Source organism: Rhinatrema bivittatum, chromosome 6, assembly GCF_901001135.1.
Source record: "Rhinatrema bivittatum chromosome 6, aRhiBiv1.1, whole genome shotgun sequence".
Lineage (NCBI taxonomy): Eukaryota > Metazoa > Chordata > Amphibia > Gymnophiona > Rhinatrematidae > Rhinatrema > Rhinatrema bivittatum.
The window spans coordinates 197,750,304-197,764,985 of NC_042620.1; the positions used below are offsets into that span (position 1 = coordinate 197,750,304).

A 14,682-nucleotide genomic window follows, 5' to 3' on the forward strand; every position below is an offset into this window, starting at 1 on the left:
TCAGCCGCCCACATCGCGGGAAAAGACAATGTCACTGCGGACTACCTCAGCAGAGATAGTCTGGATCCAGGGGAATGGACACTGTCTACAGCAACCTTCCAGCGGGTAGTAAACCACTGGGGAACCCCAGCCATGGATCTTCTGGCAACCAGGTCCAACACCCGGGTTCCCAAGTTCTTCAGCCGAAGACTGAAACCGCTGTCCCAGGGAATCGATGCTCTCGTGCAGACCTGGCCACAGGAGGACTTACTGTACGCCTTCCCCCCCATGGCCACTACTGGGCGGAATCATCCGCAAGATAGAACACCACAGAGGGCTGGTACTTCCAGTGGCCCCGGACTGGCCAAGAAGACCGTGGTACACGGACATGGGAAGACTTCTGGCGGGAAACCCTCTATGCCTACCTCCACATAGGGATCTACCCAGCAAGGACCGATCCTCCACGAAGACCCAACGAGATTCTCGCTTACAGTCTGGCCATTGAGAGGTCTCGCCTGAAAAAGAGTGGATACTCGGGACCAGTGATTGACACACTGCTCCGAGCGTGCAAGTTCTCCACCTCCTTAACATATATACGAGTATGGAGAATATTCGAAGCCTGGTGTGAGGACCGCGACATCCTTCCGCGGACAGTCAAAATCCCCATTATCCTGGAATTTCTGCAGGACAGCGTGAACAAAGGGTTGTCCTTCAACTCCATCAACTCCAGCTTCAGACCCAGGGTGGATGGCACCAGCCTAGCAGCCCACTCAGATGTCTGTCTCTTCTTAAAAGGGGTCAAGCACATTTGGCCACCTCTAAAGTGGCTGATACCCCTATGGAATCTCAATCTAGTGTTAGACTTCCTAACGGGAGCTTAAGAAATTGCCATAAGAAATTTCCATGCTGGGTCAGACCAAGGGTCCATCAAGCCCTTCATTCAGACCAACTCTCGGTCTGTCCCTAAGGCTCCTGACCTTGAAGACAGCGTTCCTCGTGGCAATCTGCTCAGCCCTTCGAATCTCCGAACTTCAAGCACTATCATGCTGGGAGCTGTTCCTCAGATTCATGCTGGGATCCATACAGCTGCGCACTGTACCCTCCTTCCTGCCAACGGTGGTTTCTCACTTCCATCTAAACCAAACCATCTTGCTGCCATTTCCAGATGAGCATAAGGACTTGGAAGACGCACGCCTTCTTTGCCATCTGAATGTCGGCAGACTCCTAGTCCGATACCTGGAAAGATCGGAACCTGTACGAAAGACGGACCCTCTATTTGTTCTTCACAGTGGGAAGAAGCAAGGGGAAGCGGCCTCATGGGCAACCATAGCCCGCTGGATCAAAGAAATAATCAAGGCAGCCTATGTAGAGGCAGGCAAGCCTCCACCTCTACAAGTCAAGGCCCATTCCCAAGGACCCAGGCAGTGTCCTGGGCAGAAACCAAGATGCTGTCACCCGCAGAGATCTGTCGAGCGGCATCGTGGTCCTCCATCCACACCTTCTCGAGATTCTATCGCCTCGATGTTAAGGCCAAGGAGGGGACAGCGTTCGCACGGGCAGCCTCCCACCCGGTTCGGGAGTAGCTTTTGTACATCCCGTTGGTCCTGAGTCCATCTGCTACACGCTAGGAAATGTAGAAATTACTTACCTGATAATTTCATTTTCCTTAGTGTAGACAGATGGACTAGACACCCCGCCCATGGCTGCCTCGTAATCAAGAATCCTTGGGGGAACCTCCCCCCGAAAGCAACACAAGCATGGGTAAGCCATCCCTTATCCCTAGCTCAGACACCCATATTACCAGGTGTCAGCGCTTCTCGGTTGAGTGCCCTGGCGATCTCCAGCTAGAAACCATGCCAACCAATCCGAGTAATCAGGTATCAAATTAATCAAGTTAACCAAGTTAATCAGAATTATCCAAACACACATATATCCATAAACTGAAGAGCAGAGCCTTGTGCACAGGTATATGTAGTGCTGACATTAGATTGAAATCTGACTCTGTCTCCAACTGCTATCAGGAGCACACTATACCCATTGGTCCTGAGTCCATCTGTCTACACTAAGGAAAATGAAATTATCAGGTAAGTAATTTCTACATTTCTAGAGCCAATTTGGTTGCATAGTTGTATGGGGGAGGGGGGGGGGAGGCTTGTCTAACCTTAGTGGTGGTTGCTTCAGGACTTTGAGTGTTGTTTTATTTTTGCCCTCAGTTATTCTTCTATCAGATTGCTTGAAGTGTGTGTTCCACTCCCCAAAATTTACATCAAGCGTCGGACTCCAGCCAAAGTTTCTATTCTACAGGACCTGAAAGACTTCTCACAAAAGTATGCTTTTACTGTTCTGGTTGCTTTTGCTTTCCCCTCTCTGCTGGTAAGAATTTCTACAGCAGAACTGTGTTCCAGAGAATCTCCTGTTAGCTTCAGTTCTGCAAAATGTGGAGGTGTGCATGACATTTCTGATCCAGCTACACTAGCCAGAGGAAATTTTCACTTGCCAGACTTGCTCACCATGGTATTTGGGAGGGGGAGTGGAGGGAAAGAGAGAGAGAGATTCTCTTAAGACAGTAACTTTGAGTCAGCAGTGTGGGCATATGCCATCTCGGCACATGTGCACAGAAATGCCGCCTCTACTGCGTAAGTGGGGGGATTTTAGTAGACGCGTGCCAATGCAATTACCAGTTTCCCCAGTTTTTCCCACTTTGCCCAGTTAAAAGATAGGACTTCCTAACTCTCCTGGTTAATAAGCCTCCATTTTAGCCCAAACCCTTAAAATTTTGCTAACTAGCCTTGAATTTTTTTTTTTTTTTATTAGTTACATGCCATCCATAGCTGAATTAAAGTTATGCAGATACGGACCCTGGCGTGCCCTGGTGCACATAAATACGTGCTGGTTTCATTCATATTTCCTGGAACGCCCATGCCCCGCCTCTTTTTAGAAAAATTTTCATACACATACCGGAGGATATGCATGCACTTCTTAAAATCCATATGGTGTGCAATGGCCTGACTTGTGCACATATCTCCTGGCTTTGATGCGTGCAGGGCTTTTAAAATTCACCTGTGTTTTCTGCTATGTGTGCTAGTGGCAGAAAGTACGCTTTTCTCCCAGGACAAGCAGGATGGATGACGTCACAGAACACTTTTGTCAAAGTTTCTAAAACTTTGACAAAAGTTTCTAAAACTTTGACTAGCACACTGAGCATGCCATAATACTTGTGGCCACAGGGGTCTCCCTTCAGTCTCTTTTTTTTTTCTTCACTGCAGTTTGCCTCGCAGGTTAGGAGCTCTGTGAGATTTCTCTCACCTTTTTTCCTTATGGACCAGCTTTCAGGGAGGAATTGGACATTCTTGTCCGCCAGGCAGTCCTCAATGCCTTCCGAAACTTGCAACCGCCATTGATGCCAGCCCCCATACCAGCACTGACCCCGGAACCATCGCCGTTTGCACCGTTGCTGGACCGACTCGACACCCTCATCAGTGCTTTTCCGACTCAGCCCGTTCCATCGGCACCGAGTTAGCCATCGAGACTTCCGCAGTTCCCGATACTCATTCTGGGCTCCTTGGAGGACGACGACACTACTTCAAGACCGACTCCAGCTCCAGGTCCATCGGGGCTCTCAGGACCTAAACGTCCACCATTCCCCTCAATGCCATCGATTCCATCAAAGCCTCCATTGATGTCAATATATCCTCCATCGAAGCCATCGAGGCCTCCATTGATAACCACACCCTGGAGTGTTGGACATACTCCCTCCTTCCGGATCTTGACATGAGACTCCCTATGACCCATGGGAGGATGTAGACACAGATACCTCTATATCAGAGGATTTGTTCTCGGAGCCTTCTCCTCCAGAGGAAAGACGGCGGTCTCCTCCCGAAGACCTTTCCTTCGCTAATTTTATCAAGGAAATGTCTGAAACCATCCCCTTCAACCTAGTGACTGAAGAGGACACGCATCACAAAACCTTGGAGGTCCTACAGTTTGTTGATGCCCCCAAGGAAATTATGGCCATTCCAGTACATTAAGTCCTGTTGGATCTCCTACACCACCTATGGGAGCATCCTGGCACTGTTTCACCAGTAAACAGGAAAACAGATGCAACATATCTAGTTCAACATGCCCCAGGATTTCAAAAACCACAACTGCCTCATCAATCTGTTGTGATGGAGTCTGCACAGAAAAAGGTAAAACAATTGCGTCCACATTCCTCAGCTCCTCCTGGTACGGACCAGACGTTCTTAGATGGATTGTGTCGAAAAACTTTCCAAGGCTCCATGTTAGTGTCCCGGATAGCCGCCTACCAGCTATATATGACCCAGTACCAAAGAAACCTTTGGAAACGGGTCCAAGATTTCAGACTCATTGCCTCAATAACACCAGGAAAGCCTGACTGCCATCATCCACAAGGGCCTCGAAGCAGGGAAGCATGAAGTAAGAGCAGCATATGACTCCTTCGAGCCTGCTTCCCATTTGTCAGCAACAAGAATCAGTGCTAGAAGATGGGCCTGGCTAAAAGCTTCTGATTTAAGACCTGAGGTCCAAGACAAACTTGCTGATCTCCCGTGTACTGGAGACTATCTCTTTGATAAAATACAAGACGCAGTGACTCAGTTGAAGGACCACCACGAGACACTACGTCAATTGTCTACAGTCACAACAGATGCTTCCTCCTCACCCCGCAAAAGCATGAGAAGGGACCCCAGAAGATTATTGTACTGCTCACACAAATACTATCCTCCTGCATCTAGAGCAGGGGTCCCCAAACCTGTCCTGGAGGGCCACCAGCCAGTCGGGTTTTTGGGATATCCTCAATGAATATACATGAGAAAATTTGCATGCACTGCCTCCATAACATGTAAATTTTCTCTCATGCATATTCATTGAGGATATCCCAAAAACCCAACTGGCTGGTGGCCCTCCAGGACAGGTTTGGGGACCACTGATCTAGAGTGAGACCAGCCAGAGCCCCTCAGAGGGGACATACACGTCAGCCCAAAGCACCCAGAGCACAGCCAGCCCCACAAGCTTGTCCAGCCTCCAGATTTTGATGCATTTCCAGAGAACAGTGGCCACTCACCCATGATCCCAAACCCAGAAATACCCGTAGGAGGCAGATTGCACCACTTCAAAAACAACTGGCACCTCATAACAATGGATCAATGGGTAATATCCATCATAGCCCAGGGTTACTGTCTAAACTTCCTCACAGTACCCCCGGACTCTCCACCCAATCCATTGTGGGCCCGAAAAGACCACACATTGCATCTAGAGTCAGAACTTTCCACCCTTCTGCAAACCAGGGTTGTGGAAGCCATCCCCCTGACACAGAGGGGCAGAGGGTTCTACTCACGTTTTTTTCCTGATTCCAAAAAAATCGGGTGGTCTCCGCCCCATCCTAGACCTCTGCAATCTCAACAAATTTCTTCAAAAAGAAAAATTCAGGATGTGTCTCGGCACCATGCTTCCCCTACTACAATAAGGAGATTGGCTCTATTCTCTGGACCTTCAGGATGCCTACGCACATATCGCCATATTCCCACATCACTACAAATACCTGCGCTTCATAGTGGGTCACAAGCATTTTCAATACCAAGTTCTGCCTTTCGGTCTGGCCTCAGCACCTCGAGTGTTTACAAAGTGCCTAGCAGTGGCTGCTGCACATCTGTGCAGAAACACAGTGCACGTGTTTCCTTACCTGGACGATTGGCTAATAAAGAGTCAGGAATGTGAAAAAACAAAGCAAGACCGGAGCCTTGGAAAGAAGAAGATTTATTGATTGAATATATATGGCCCGACTCTGGCCAAAGTTTCGCCTTTTTTTTTAAGGCCGCATCAGGGGCTCTAGGAATAGAAACTTAATATTAAAAAGACATAGTAGTAAAACAAAACCCAATATTTGATAGCAATTAGGAAATGACTAGCCACTAATCTACATAACAAGTGATCAAACAAGGTAATAAATCTTTTTATCCATTATTTATTTTTTAATATTTTATTTTCTTATATTTTTTAATTTTTTCTTTTATGTCTTATGAGACTTCTTAATTTCTAAGATTTTTTGATTTTTTTAATTTTTATCTTTTACTATTTTTTAACTTTGTATTTTTCTTTTTAGTGTATTCATCCCTTATTCATATATGGTGCCCGGAGATGTATTCTTTATTTAGCTTGAATTAAGGTAATTTTTACAGATATAAGGTCTTTTCTTGGCTCTTGAATTTACTATGTAACCAGTCAGCCTCCCTAATCATTTTTTAACTGTAGCTTTTAACTGTTTAAATCATCTCCTAATTGCTATCAAATATTGGGTTTTGGTTTGCTACTATCTATTTTTAATATTAAGTTTTTATTCCTAGAGCCCCTGATGCAGTCTTTAAAAAAAAAAAAAAAAAAAAAAAAAAAAAGCGAAACTTTGGCCAGAGTCGGGCCATATATATTCAATCAATAAATCTTCTTCTTTCCAAGGCTCTGGTCTTGCTTTGTTTTTTCACATCCGTGGCTTTTCTTGACCGTTTTTCGTACTAATAAAGAGTCAGTCCAAGCAAGGAGCTCTCAACTCTCTAAAGCTCATTACGAATCTTCTACACTCGCTAGGATTTCTGATCAATTACCAGAAATCCCACCTGAATCCATCTCACCTCCTTACCTTCATCGGAGCAAATTTGGACTCCACAGTTGCAAAGGCCTTCCTGCCCAACAAACGTGCAGACATACTCTCCAAGTTGGCTATATCTCTGTGCACATACAAAACAGCCTCAGCCCATCAATTCCTCGCGTTGCTGGGCCACATGGCTTCCACGGTACACGTCACTCCTATGGCTAGGTTAGCCATGAGAATAACTCAATGGACTTTGAAATCTCAGTGGCTCCAAGCCACTCAACCTCTTTTATCCCAGATCCATGTAACTGCCCAGCTGTGTCTGTCACTTCTCTGGTGGACAAACAAAGCCAACTTGCAGACAGGTCTATACTTCCAGCAACCAGTTCCTCAAGTGACCTTAACCATGGACACATCCAACTTGGGTTGGGGCTGCATGTGAATAACCTTCAAACTCAAGGGACTTGGACACAACTCGAAGCAAAGTTTAAGATCAACTTCCTAGAGCTTCGAGCCATACGTTATGCTCTATATGCGTTCCAGGACTTCCCACACAAGACTGTTCTCATACAGACAGACAGCACAGTTGTAATGTGGTACTTGAACAGGGAGGAACAGGCTCTTATCTGCTCTGCCAAGAAGCTGCATAGATCTGGGCCCTTGCACACTCCATGCATCTCCGGGCCACTTATCTGGCAGGCATACAGAACGTAGTAGCAGATTGCCTCAGTCGATGTTTCCATCCCCACAAGTGGTCTCTGGATCCTGTGTAGCGAGCAAAATTTTCCAACGCTGGGATCAACCAATCATCGACCTCTTTGCATCCGAACTGAATCACAAATTGGACAGATTCTGCTCCCTGCACAGGCAACAAAACACGTTAGCCATGGAACACAGGCCTCCTATACGCGTATCCTCCAATACCACTGATAACCAAAATCCTCGTGAAGCTGCAACAGGACAAAGGATCAATGATACTCATAGCCCCGTACTAGCCTCGACAAGTATGGTTTCCCATGCTTCTCGACCTCTCCATTCCAGAACCAATTCGCCTGGGCAAAGCTCCCAATCTCATAACTCAGAACCAAGGAATGTTACGCCACCGGAACATTCAGACCCTATCCCTCACAGCCTGAATGTTGAAAACCTGATCCTACAGCCGCTCAATCTTTCAACTAAGGTTTCTCAAATGCTTATAGCTTCATGAAAGTCTTCCACACGGAAATCTCGTCTATCAAATAAGTTTAATGTGTGGTGCACGCAAAAAGGTATCGACCCCTTTTCCTGTCCCACTCCATCTCTATTAGACTATCTCTGGCACCTTTCAGACTCTGGTCTCCAGACTTCTACAGTGAGGGTACACCTCAGTGCCATCTCAGCGTACCACAAGGGAATAGGGGGTGCCCCAGTAACAGCACAGCCCCTTGTGAGTCAATTTATGAGGGGCCTACTACAACTTAAGCCCCCTCTACGGCCACCAGTTACCGAATGGGACCTAAACGTAGTACTTACAAGGCTCATGCATTCCCCCTTTGAGCCTTTGTACTCCTGTGAAGTTAAATTTCTTACATGGAAAGTTCTTTTCCTAGTAGCCATTACATCTGCTCAAAGGGTCTGTGAGTTACAAGCACTTGTCACATATTCACCCTATACAAGGTTCCTCCATGACCGAGTGGTCCTCCGTACTCGCCCTCAATTCCTTCCCAAGGTGGTAACCTACTTTCACTTGAATCAGTCTATAGTATTGCCCACCTTTTTCACAAGGCCTCACTCTCACCAGGGCGAGAGAGTTTTACACACCTTGGACTGTAAACATGCACTTGCATTTTACGTACACCGCATTGCAGTCCATAGGAAAGCCACCCAACTCTTTGTTTCTTTCGATAAAAACAAACCAGGAGTTGTAGTGGGGCAAACAAACTCTCTCCAACTGGCTAGCAGACTGTATCGAATTCTGCTATGAGAAAGCAGGCTTTCCTCTCCAGGGACGAGTGGAGGCGCACTCAGTAAGAGCCATGGCAATGTCAGTACAGATTGCTGAGATCTATAAACCTGCAACATGGAGCTCTCCCCACACATTTGCAGCACACTACTGCCTGGACAAGGAAGGACATCAAGACTCTGCCTTTGGCCAATCCGTCTTGAAGAACTTATTTCCAGTATAATCCCAACTCCTTCCACATCCATCTGCCGTGATTTTCAGGCTGCCTCATTTTTCCCAACAGTACACCAGTTGTTGTGCCTGTTGCACAAGCTGTATGCTGTTAATTCAAATTAAATATGAGTCAGCCTGTAGCTTGCTAATCACTCACATGTGAGGACTACCATCCTGCTTGTCCTGGGAGAAAGCAGAGTTGCTTACCTGTAACAGGTGTTCTCCCAGGACAGTAGGATGTAGTCCTCACGAAACCCAGTCGCCACCCCGCGGAGTTGGGTCCGAAACAGTTATACTATTTTTCACTCGCACCTTTTGCTACAAACGAGACTGAAGGGAGACCCCTGTGGCCTCAGGGATTCTGGCATGCTGGGCAAGCTCAGTGTGCCAGCCAAAGTTCTAGAAACTTTGACAAAGGTGTGCTGTGACAGGGCTCCGTCAGATGACGTCACCCACATGTGAGGACTTAACATCCTGCTGTCCTGTGAGAACACTTGTTACAGGTAAGCAACTCTGCTTTCTTGTAGTTTGTTGGTAGAGTCTTTTCTGGTTTCCTTCTGTTTACTTTGCTGATGGCAGCTTCTTGCTAGAAAAGCGCATTATTATCTAGATAGTACCAGAAATTGTTGTATGTACTGTAAAACATTGAATTTCCTACCTCTCCCCATTCCCTCACTAATTTCATATTGAGCAAAATGCAAAACATAGGTTTACTCATCCTGCTCTCCATTCTCTTCAATTCTTTGATTTCTTTATCCTTGTTTCTGTCTCTTCTGCTTCCCCTTATACTCTCTCTCTCCCATTTTCTCAACCCTTTACTACTTCCTCTTTCTTCTGTCCTCTGTCACTTTTTGCTTTCTATCTCTTGTGGGGCTCCCCTCACTCATTTTCTTCATCCTCGCCTCCGTTTGCACATACTCTTTCTCTCGCTGTCTTGGGTCCCCACTTTGTTCTATCTCTTATACCCGCTACCCCTTCTGTCTCACATCGTTTAGTGTAGCACTCCCTTAAGTCAAGCAGGCATGCAGTACGCTGGTTCCAATTCTGTTCCTCCATTCCCTTTCCTCCCAAAGGACAACGCCAGTGGTTGCACCAGTCCTGCACCTTCCACACCACTGAAGTGTTCTGGTAGCCAGCATGCCACAAGCATGCCAGTTCTCACTTCTAGTCTTTTTGCAGCCAGCACCAACTGCTCTTTCCCTCTTTTGGATTGTGTGGGACCTGGAAGAGACTATATCTTCAACCTTAGCTGTAATCCTTTAAATTGAATTTATTCCTTCTTGAAACAAACTAGGATTGTTGGTGATTGTCTCAATCACGTTTCCACACAGAACTGAGCTAGAACAAAACAGATGCTGCAAGCTCTCAGCTGCTTTCCAGTCCTTAATTCCCAGTTGCCAGTAGCAATCTGGTAATTGAAAATTTCATGCCCTGATAGTCTTTCAGAATATCCGCAGAACAGAGTGTACTTCAAACCAGCCCAAATGTCCTTTTTGTAGCATGAGGAAATAATGTTCTATATCCAGATATTCAGGAATTTTGCAGAATTGAATCTAACATAAGAATGTCTTGTAATAGGATGAAAATGTTTTCTTGAGGCTTTAAATATACTTTCTTTTCTGTTTCCTTTGTTTACTTTTGAATAATTTTTCAACTGGTGGAAAGATTTTTAGATTTCTACAGATTGACATGGGCAGATGTTGACTTAGATATGACCTGTGTGGGTTTCACATACAGGTGCTTGGCAGGCCTGGTTTTGCTTACAGCTTTAGGCACATAATATATCATCTTTTATAAGTGGTACATTGATGGAGCCCACTTCACTGATGGAAATGTTATGTCAAGCATCAATTGTACAGTTTCAGGGATACATAATTATGTAGGTGGTTCATTAAGTACAACATAAGAACATAAGAAATTGCCATGCTGAGTCAGACCAAGAGTCCATCAAGCCCAGCATCCTGTTTCCAACAGAGGCCAAACCAGACCACAAGAACCTGGCAGGTACCCAAACACCAAGAAGATCCCATGCTACTGATGCAATTAATAGCAGTGGCTGTTCCCTAAGTAAACTTGATTAAAAGCAGTTAATGGACTTCTCCTCCAAGAACTTATCCAAACCTTTTTTTGAACCCAACTATACTAACAGCACTAACCACAACATCTGGCAACAAATTCCAGAGCTTAATTGTGTGTTGAGTGAAAAAGAAATTTCTCCGATTAGTCTTAAATGTGCTACTTGCTAACTTCATGGAATACCCCCTAGTCTTTCTATTATCCGAAAGTGTAAATAACCTATTCACATCTACTCGTTCAAGACCTCTCATGATCTTAAAGACTTCTATCATATCCCCCCTCAGCTGTCTCTTCTCCAAGCTGAACAGCCCTAACCTCTTCAGCCTTTCCTCATAGGGGAACTGTTCCATCCCCTTTATCATTTTGGTTGCCCTTCTCTGTACCTTCTCCATCGCAACTATATCTTTTTTGAGATGCGGCGACCAGAATTGTACACAGTATTCAAGGTGTGGTCTCACCATGGAGCAATACATAGGCATAATGACATTTTCCGTTTTATAAACCATTCCCTTCCTAATAATTCCTAACATTCTGTTTGCTTTTTTGACTGCTGCAGCACACTGAGCCGACGATTTTAAAGTATTATCCACTATGATGCCTAGATCTTTTTCCTGGGTGGTAGCTCCTAATATGGAACCTAATATCGTGTAATTACAGCAAGAGTTATTTTTCCCTATATGTAACACCTTGCAATTGTCCACATTAAATTTCATCTGCCATTTGGTTGCCCAGTCTTGCAAGGTCTTCCTGTAATGTATCAAAATCCGCTTGTGATTTAACTACTATGAATAATTTTGTATCATCCGCAAATTTGATAACCTCACTCGTCATAATCCTTTCCACATCATTTATAAATATATTGAAAAGCACAGGTCCAAGTACAGATCCCTGAGGCACTCCACTGTTTACCTTTTTTCCACTGAGAAAATTGACCATTTACTCCTACTCTGTTTCCTGTCTTTTAACCAGTTTGTAATCCATGAAAGGACATCACCTCTTATCCCATGACTTTTTAGTTTTCTTAGAAGCCTCTCATGAGGGACTTTGTCAATATTCTGAATATCAGTATTCTGAAAATCCAAATGCACTACATTTACCGGTTCACCTTTATCCACATGTTTAACACCTTCAAAAAAATGAAGCAAATTTGTTAGGCAAGACTTCCCTTGGGTAAATCCATGTTGACTGTGTTCCATTAAACCATGTCTTTCTATATGCTTTACAATTTTGATCTTTAGAATAGTTCCCACTATTTTTCCCGGCACTGAAGTCAGGCTCACTGGTCTATAGTTTCCCGGATCGCTGCTGGAGCCCTTTCTAAATATTGGGATCACATTGGCCACCCTCCAGTCGTCAGGTACAATGGATGATTTTAATGATAGTTTACAAATTTTAACTAATAGATCAGAAATTTCATTTTTTACTTCCTTCAGTACCCTAGGATGCATACCATCCGGTCCAGGTGATTTGCTACTTTTTAGTTTGTCAATCTGGCCTACTACATCTTCCAGGTTCACAGTGATTTCGTTCAGCCTGACTCATTACCCTTGAAAACCTTCTCCGGAACTAGTTTCTCCCCAACAGGCTCATTAGTAAACACGGAAAAAATAATTCATTTAGACTTTCTTCATGGCCTTATCTTCCCTAAGAGCCCCTTTAACCCCTCTGTCATCTAACGGTCCAACCGACTCCCTCAAAGGTTTCTTGCTTGGGATATATTTTTAAAAGTTTTTATTATGAGTTTTTGCCTCTACGGCCAACTTCATTTCAAATTCTCTCTTCGCCTGTCTTATCAATGTTTTACACTTAACTTGACAATGCTTATGCTTTATCCTATTTTCTTCAGATGGATCCTTCTTCCAATTTTTGAAGGATGTTTTTTTGGCTAAAATAGCCTCTTTCACCTCACCTTTTAACCATGCTGGTAATCATTTTGCCTTCCTTCCACATATCTTAAAGCGTGGAATACATCTGGACTGCGCATCTTGGAATGTAATTTTAAACAATGTCCTTGCCTGTTGAACACTTTAACCTTTATAGCTGCACCTTTCAGTTTTTTCTAACTATTTTCCTCATATTATCAATGTTTCCCTTCTGAAAATTTAGTGTTAGAGCTGTAGATTTACTTATTGTCCCCCTTCCACTTATTAGTTTAAATTTGATCATGTTATGATCACTATTGCCAAGAGGCCCCGATACCGTTACCTCTCTCACCAAATCCTGTGTTCCACTAAGAATTCAATCTAAAATTGTTCCATCTCTCATTGGTTCCTGAACCAATTGCTCCATGAAGCAGTCATTTATTACATCCAGGAACTTTGTCTCTAGCAAGTCCTGATGCTACATTTACCCAGTCAATATTGGGGTAATTGAAATCTTTGTCCTTGTCAGAAATTAGGGTGTTACATCGAGGACTCTCTTTTGTACCGACGGTAAGGGGTGATGTTTTTGATTTATTCACACATCTACACCGGTTTTTCCGCCGTTTAAAGCTTAAGCTTTTCTTCGCTGACTCCCCACCCACAAGGGATCTCTCTGTTGTTCACCCTAGATCAAGATGGTGTCCTCCTGCACCCGGAGATGTCTCCCTTGGGGCTTTTGAGCGTCTGGTGTGCAGAGATGCCCGGTCTATTTGTGCCAAGAAGGGCTATGTTAGATATAATCTGTCTAGGGAAGACGCTCAAGCCATTGAAACACTAGCCAGCGACCCCTCCATTGTAATCAAGCCAGCAGACAAGGGGGGTGCTATTGTAATACAGAACCGTGAGGATTATCATGCTGAGGTTCTCCGACAGCTAAATGATGTATCCTACTACAGATCATTACCTTCAGATCCGACTGAATCTATACAAGACTTAATAAAATTGACAGTCCAGGTGGCTTTTGATCAACACATGATTACAAACAAGGAGTTTAAGTTTTTGCTCACACCACATCCCATTATGCCACTTTTCTATATTCTACCTAAGATACATAAGTCTTTGGTACAACCACCTGGTCGTCCGATTGTCTCGGGCATAGGATCTCTTTTGGAACCGCTGTCGCAGTTTGTTGACGTATTTTTGAAACCGTTTGTACCCTTGATAAGATCCTATGTCCGAGACTCGGCACACCTTATCACCATTCTAGATCAGTTAGAATTGCCACAGGCACCGTTTTTTCTAGTTACTTTAGATGTGGTATCCCTCTATTCTAACATACCGCAGGGTGAAGCACTGGCTGTCATTTCACAAACATTGGACACGCGCCCCCTTCCACACCGGATCTCCACATCCTTTCTGGTAGAATTGTCTGAAATCGCTTTGACGCGTAACTTTTTTCAATATCAAGATCTGTTCTTTGAGCAAATTAGAGGCACGGCTATGGGTGCCACAATGGCCCCTAGCCTCGCGTGCCTGTTTATGGATAAATTTGAAAGAGATTTCATATATACTTCAGAATGGATCGGCTTGATTCATGAATGGCGACGTTATATTGATGATGTGTTCCTTATTTGGAAGGGCACTGACCCCCAATTCTATATGTTTTTGGACTGGCTCAATTCCCGCCATTCTCATATTCAGTTCAATTTCTGTTTACATGGCTCAGAAATTTCTTTTTTGGATGTATTGGTCTCGGTGGAAGGGGGCCGCTTCCAGACTACATTATTCAGAAAAGAGACTGACCGCAATTCCCTCCTCCAATACCAGAGCTGTCATCCCAGGCCGTTGAGGGATAACATTCCCACGGGGCAGTTCTTACGGCTCCGCCGCCTCTGCTCCTCTCGCCTGGAATTTTTGACACAGGCACAAGGCCTGACTACTCGTTTTTTAGAACGGGGTTATCCTCCTCGAGTAGTTAAGAAAGCCTTCAAGAGGGCACTTTACACACA

The 14,682-nt window shown here is 44.7% G+C and overlaps 1 protein-coding gene across 6 annotated transcripts in view; it reads left to right on the plus strand.

The window, feature by feature from the left end:
- PIKFYVE (phosphoinositide kinase, FYVE-type zinc finger containing) overlaps positions 1–14,682 on the plus strand; it is a 404,626-nt gene that overhangs the window by 264,798 nt on the left and 125,146 nt on the right. For all 6 annotated transcript variants that reach the window (XM_029606384.1, XM_029606389.1, XM_029606390.1 and 3 more), the window contains one exon: positions 2,193–2,306. In XM_029606384.1, coding sequence (XP_029462244.1) covers positions 2,193–2,306 — 114 coding nt within the window. The remainder of the gene's footprint in view (positions 1–2,192; positions 2,307–14,682) is intronic.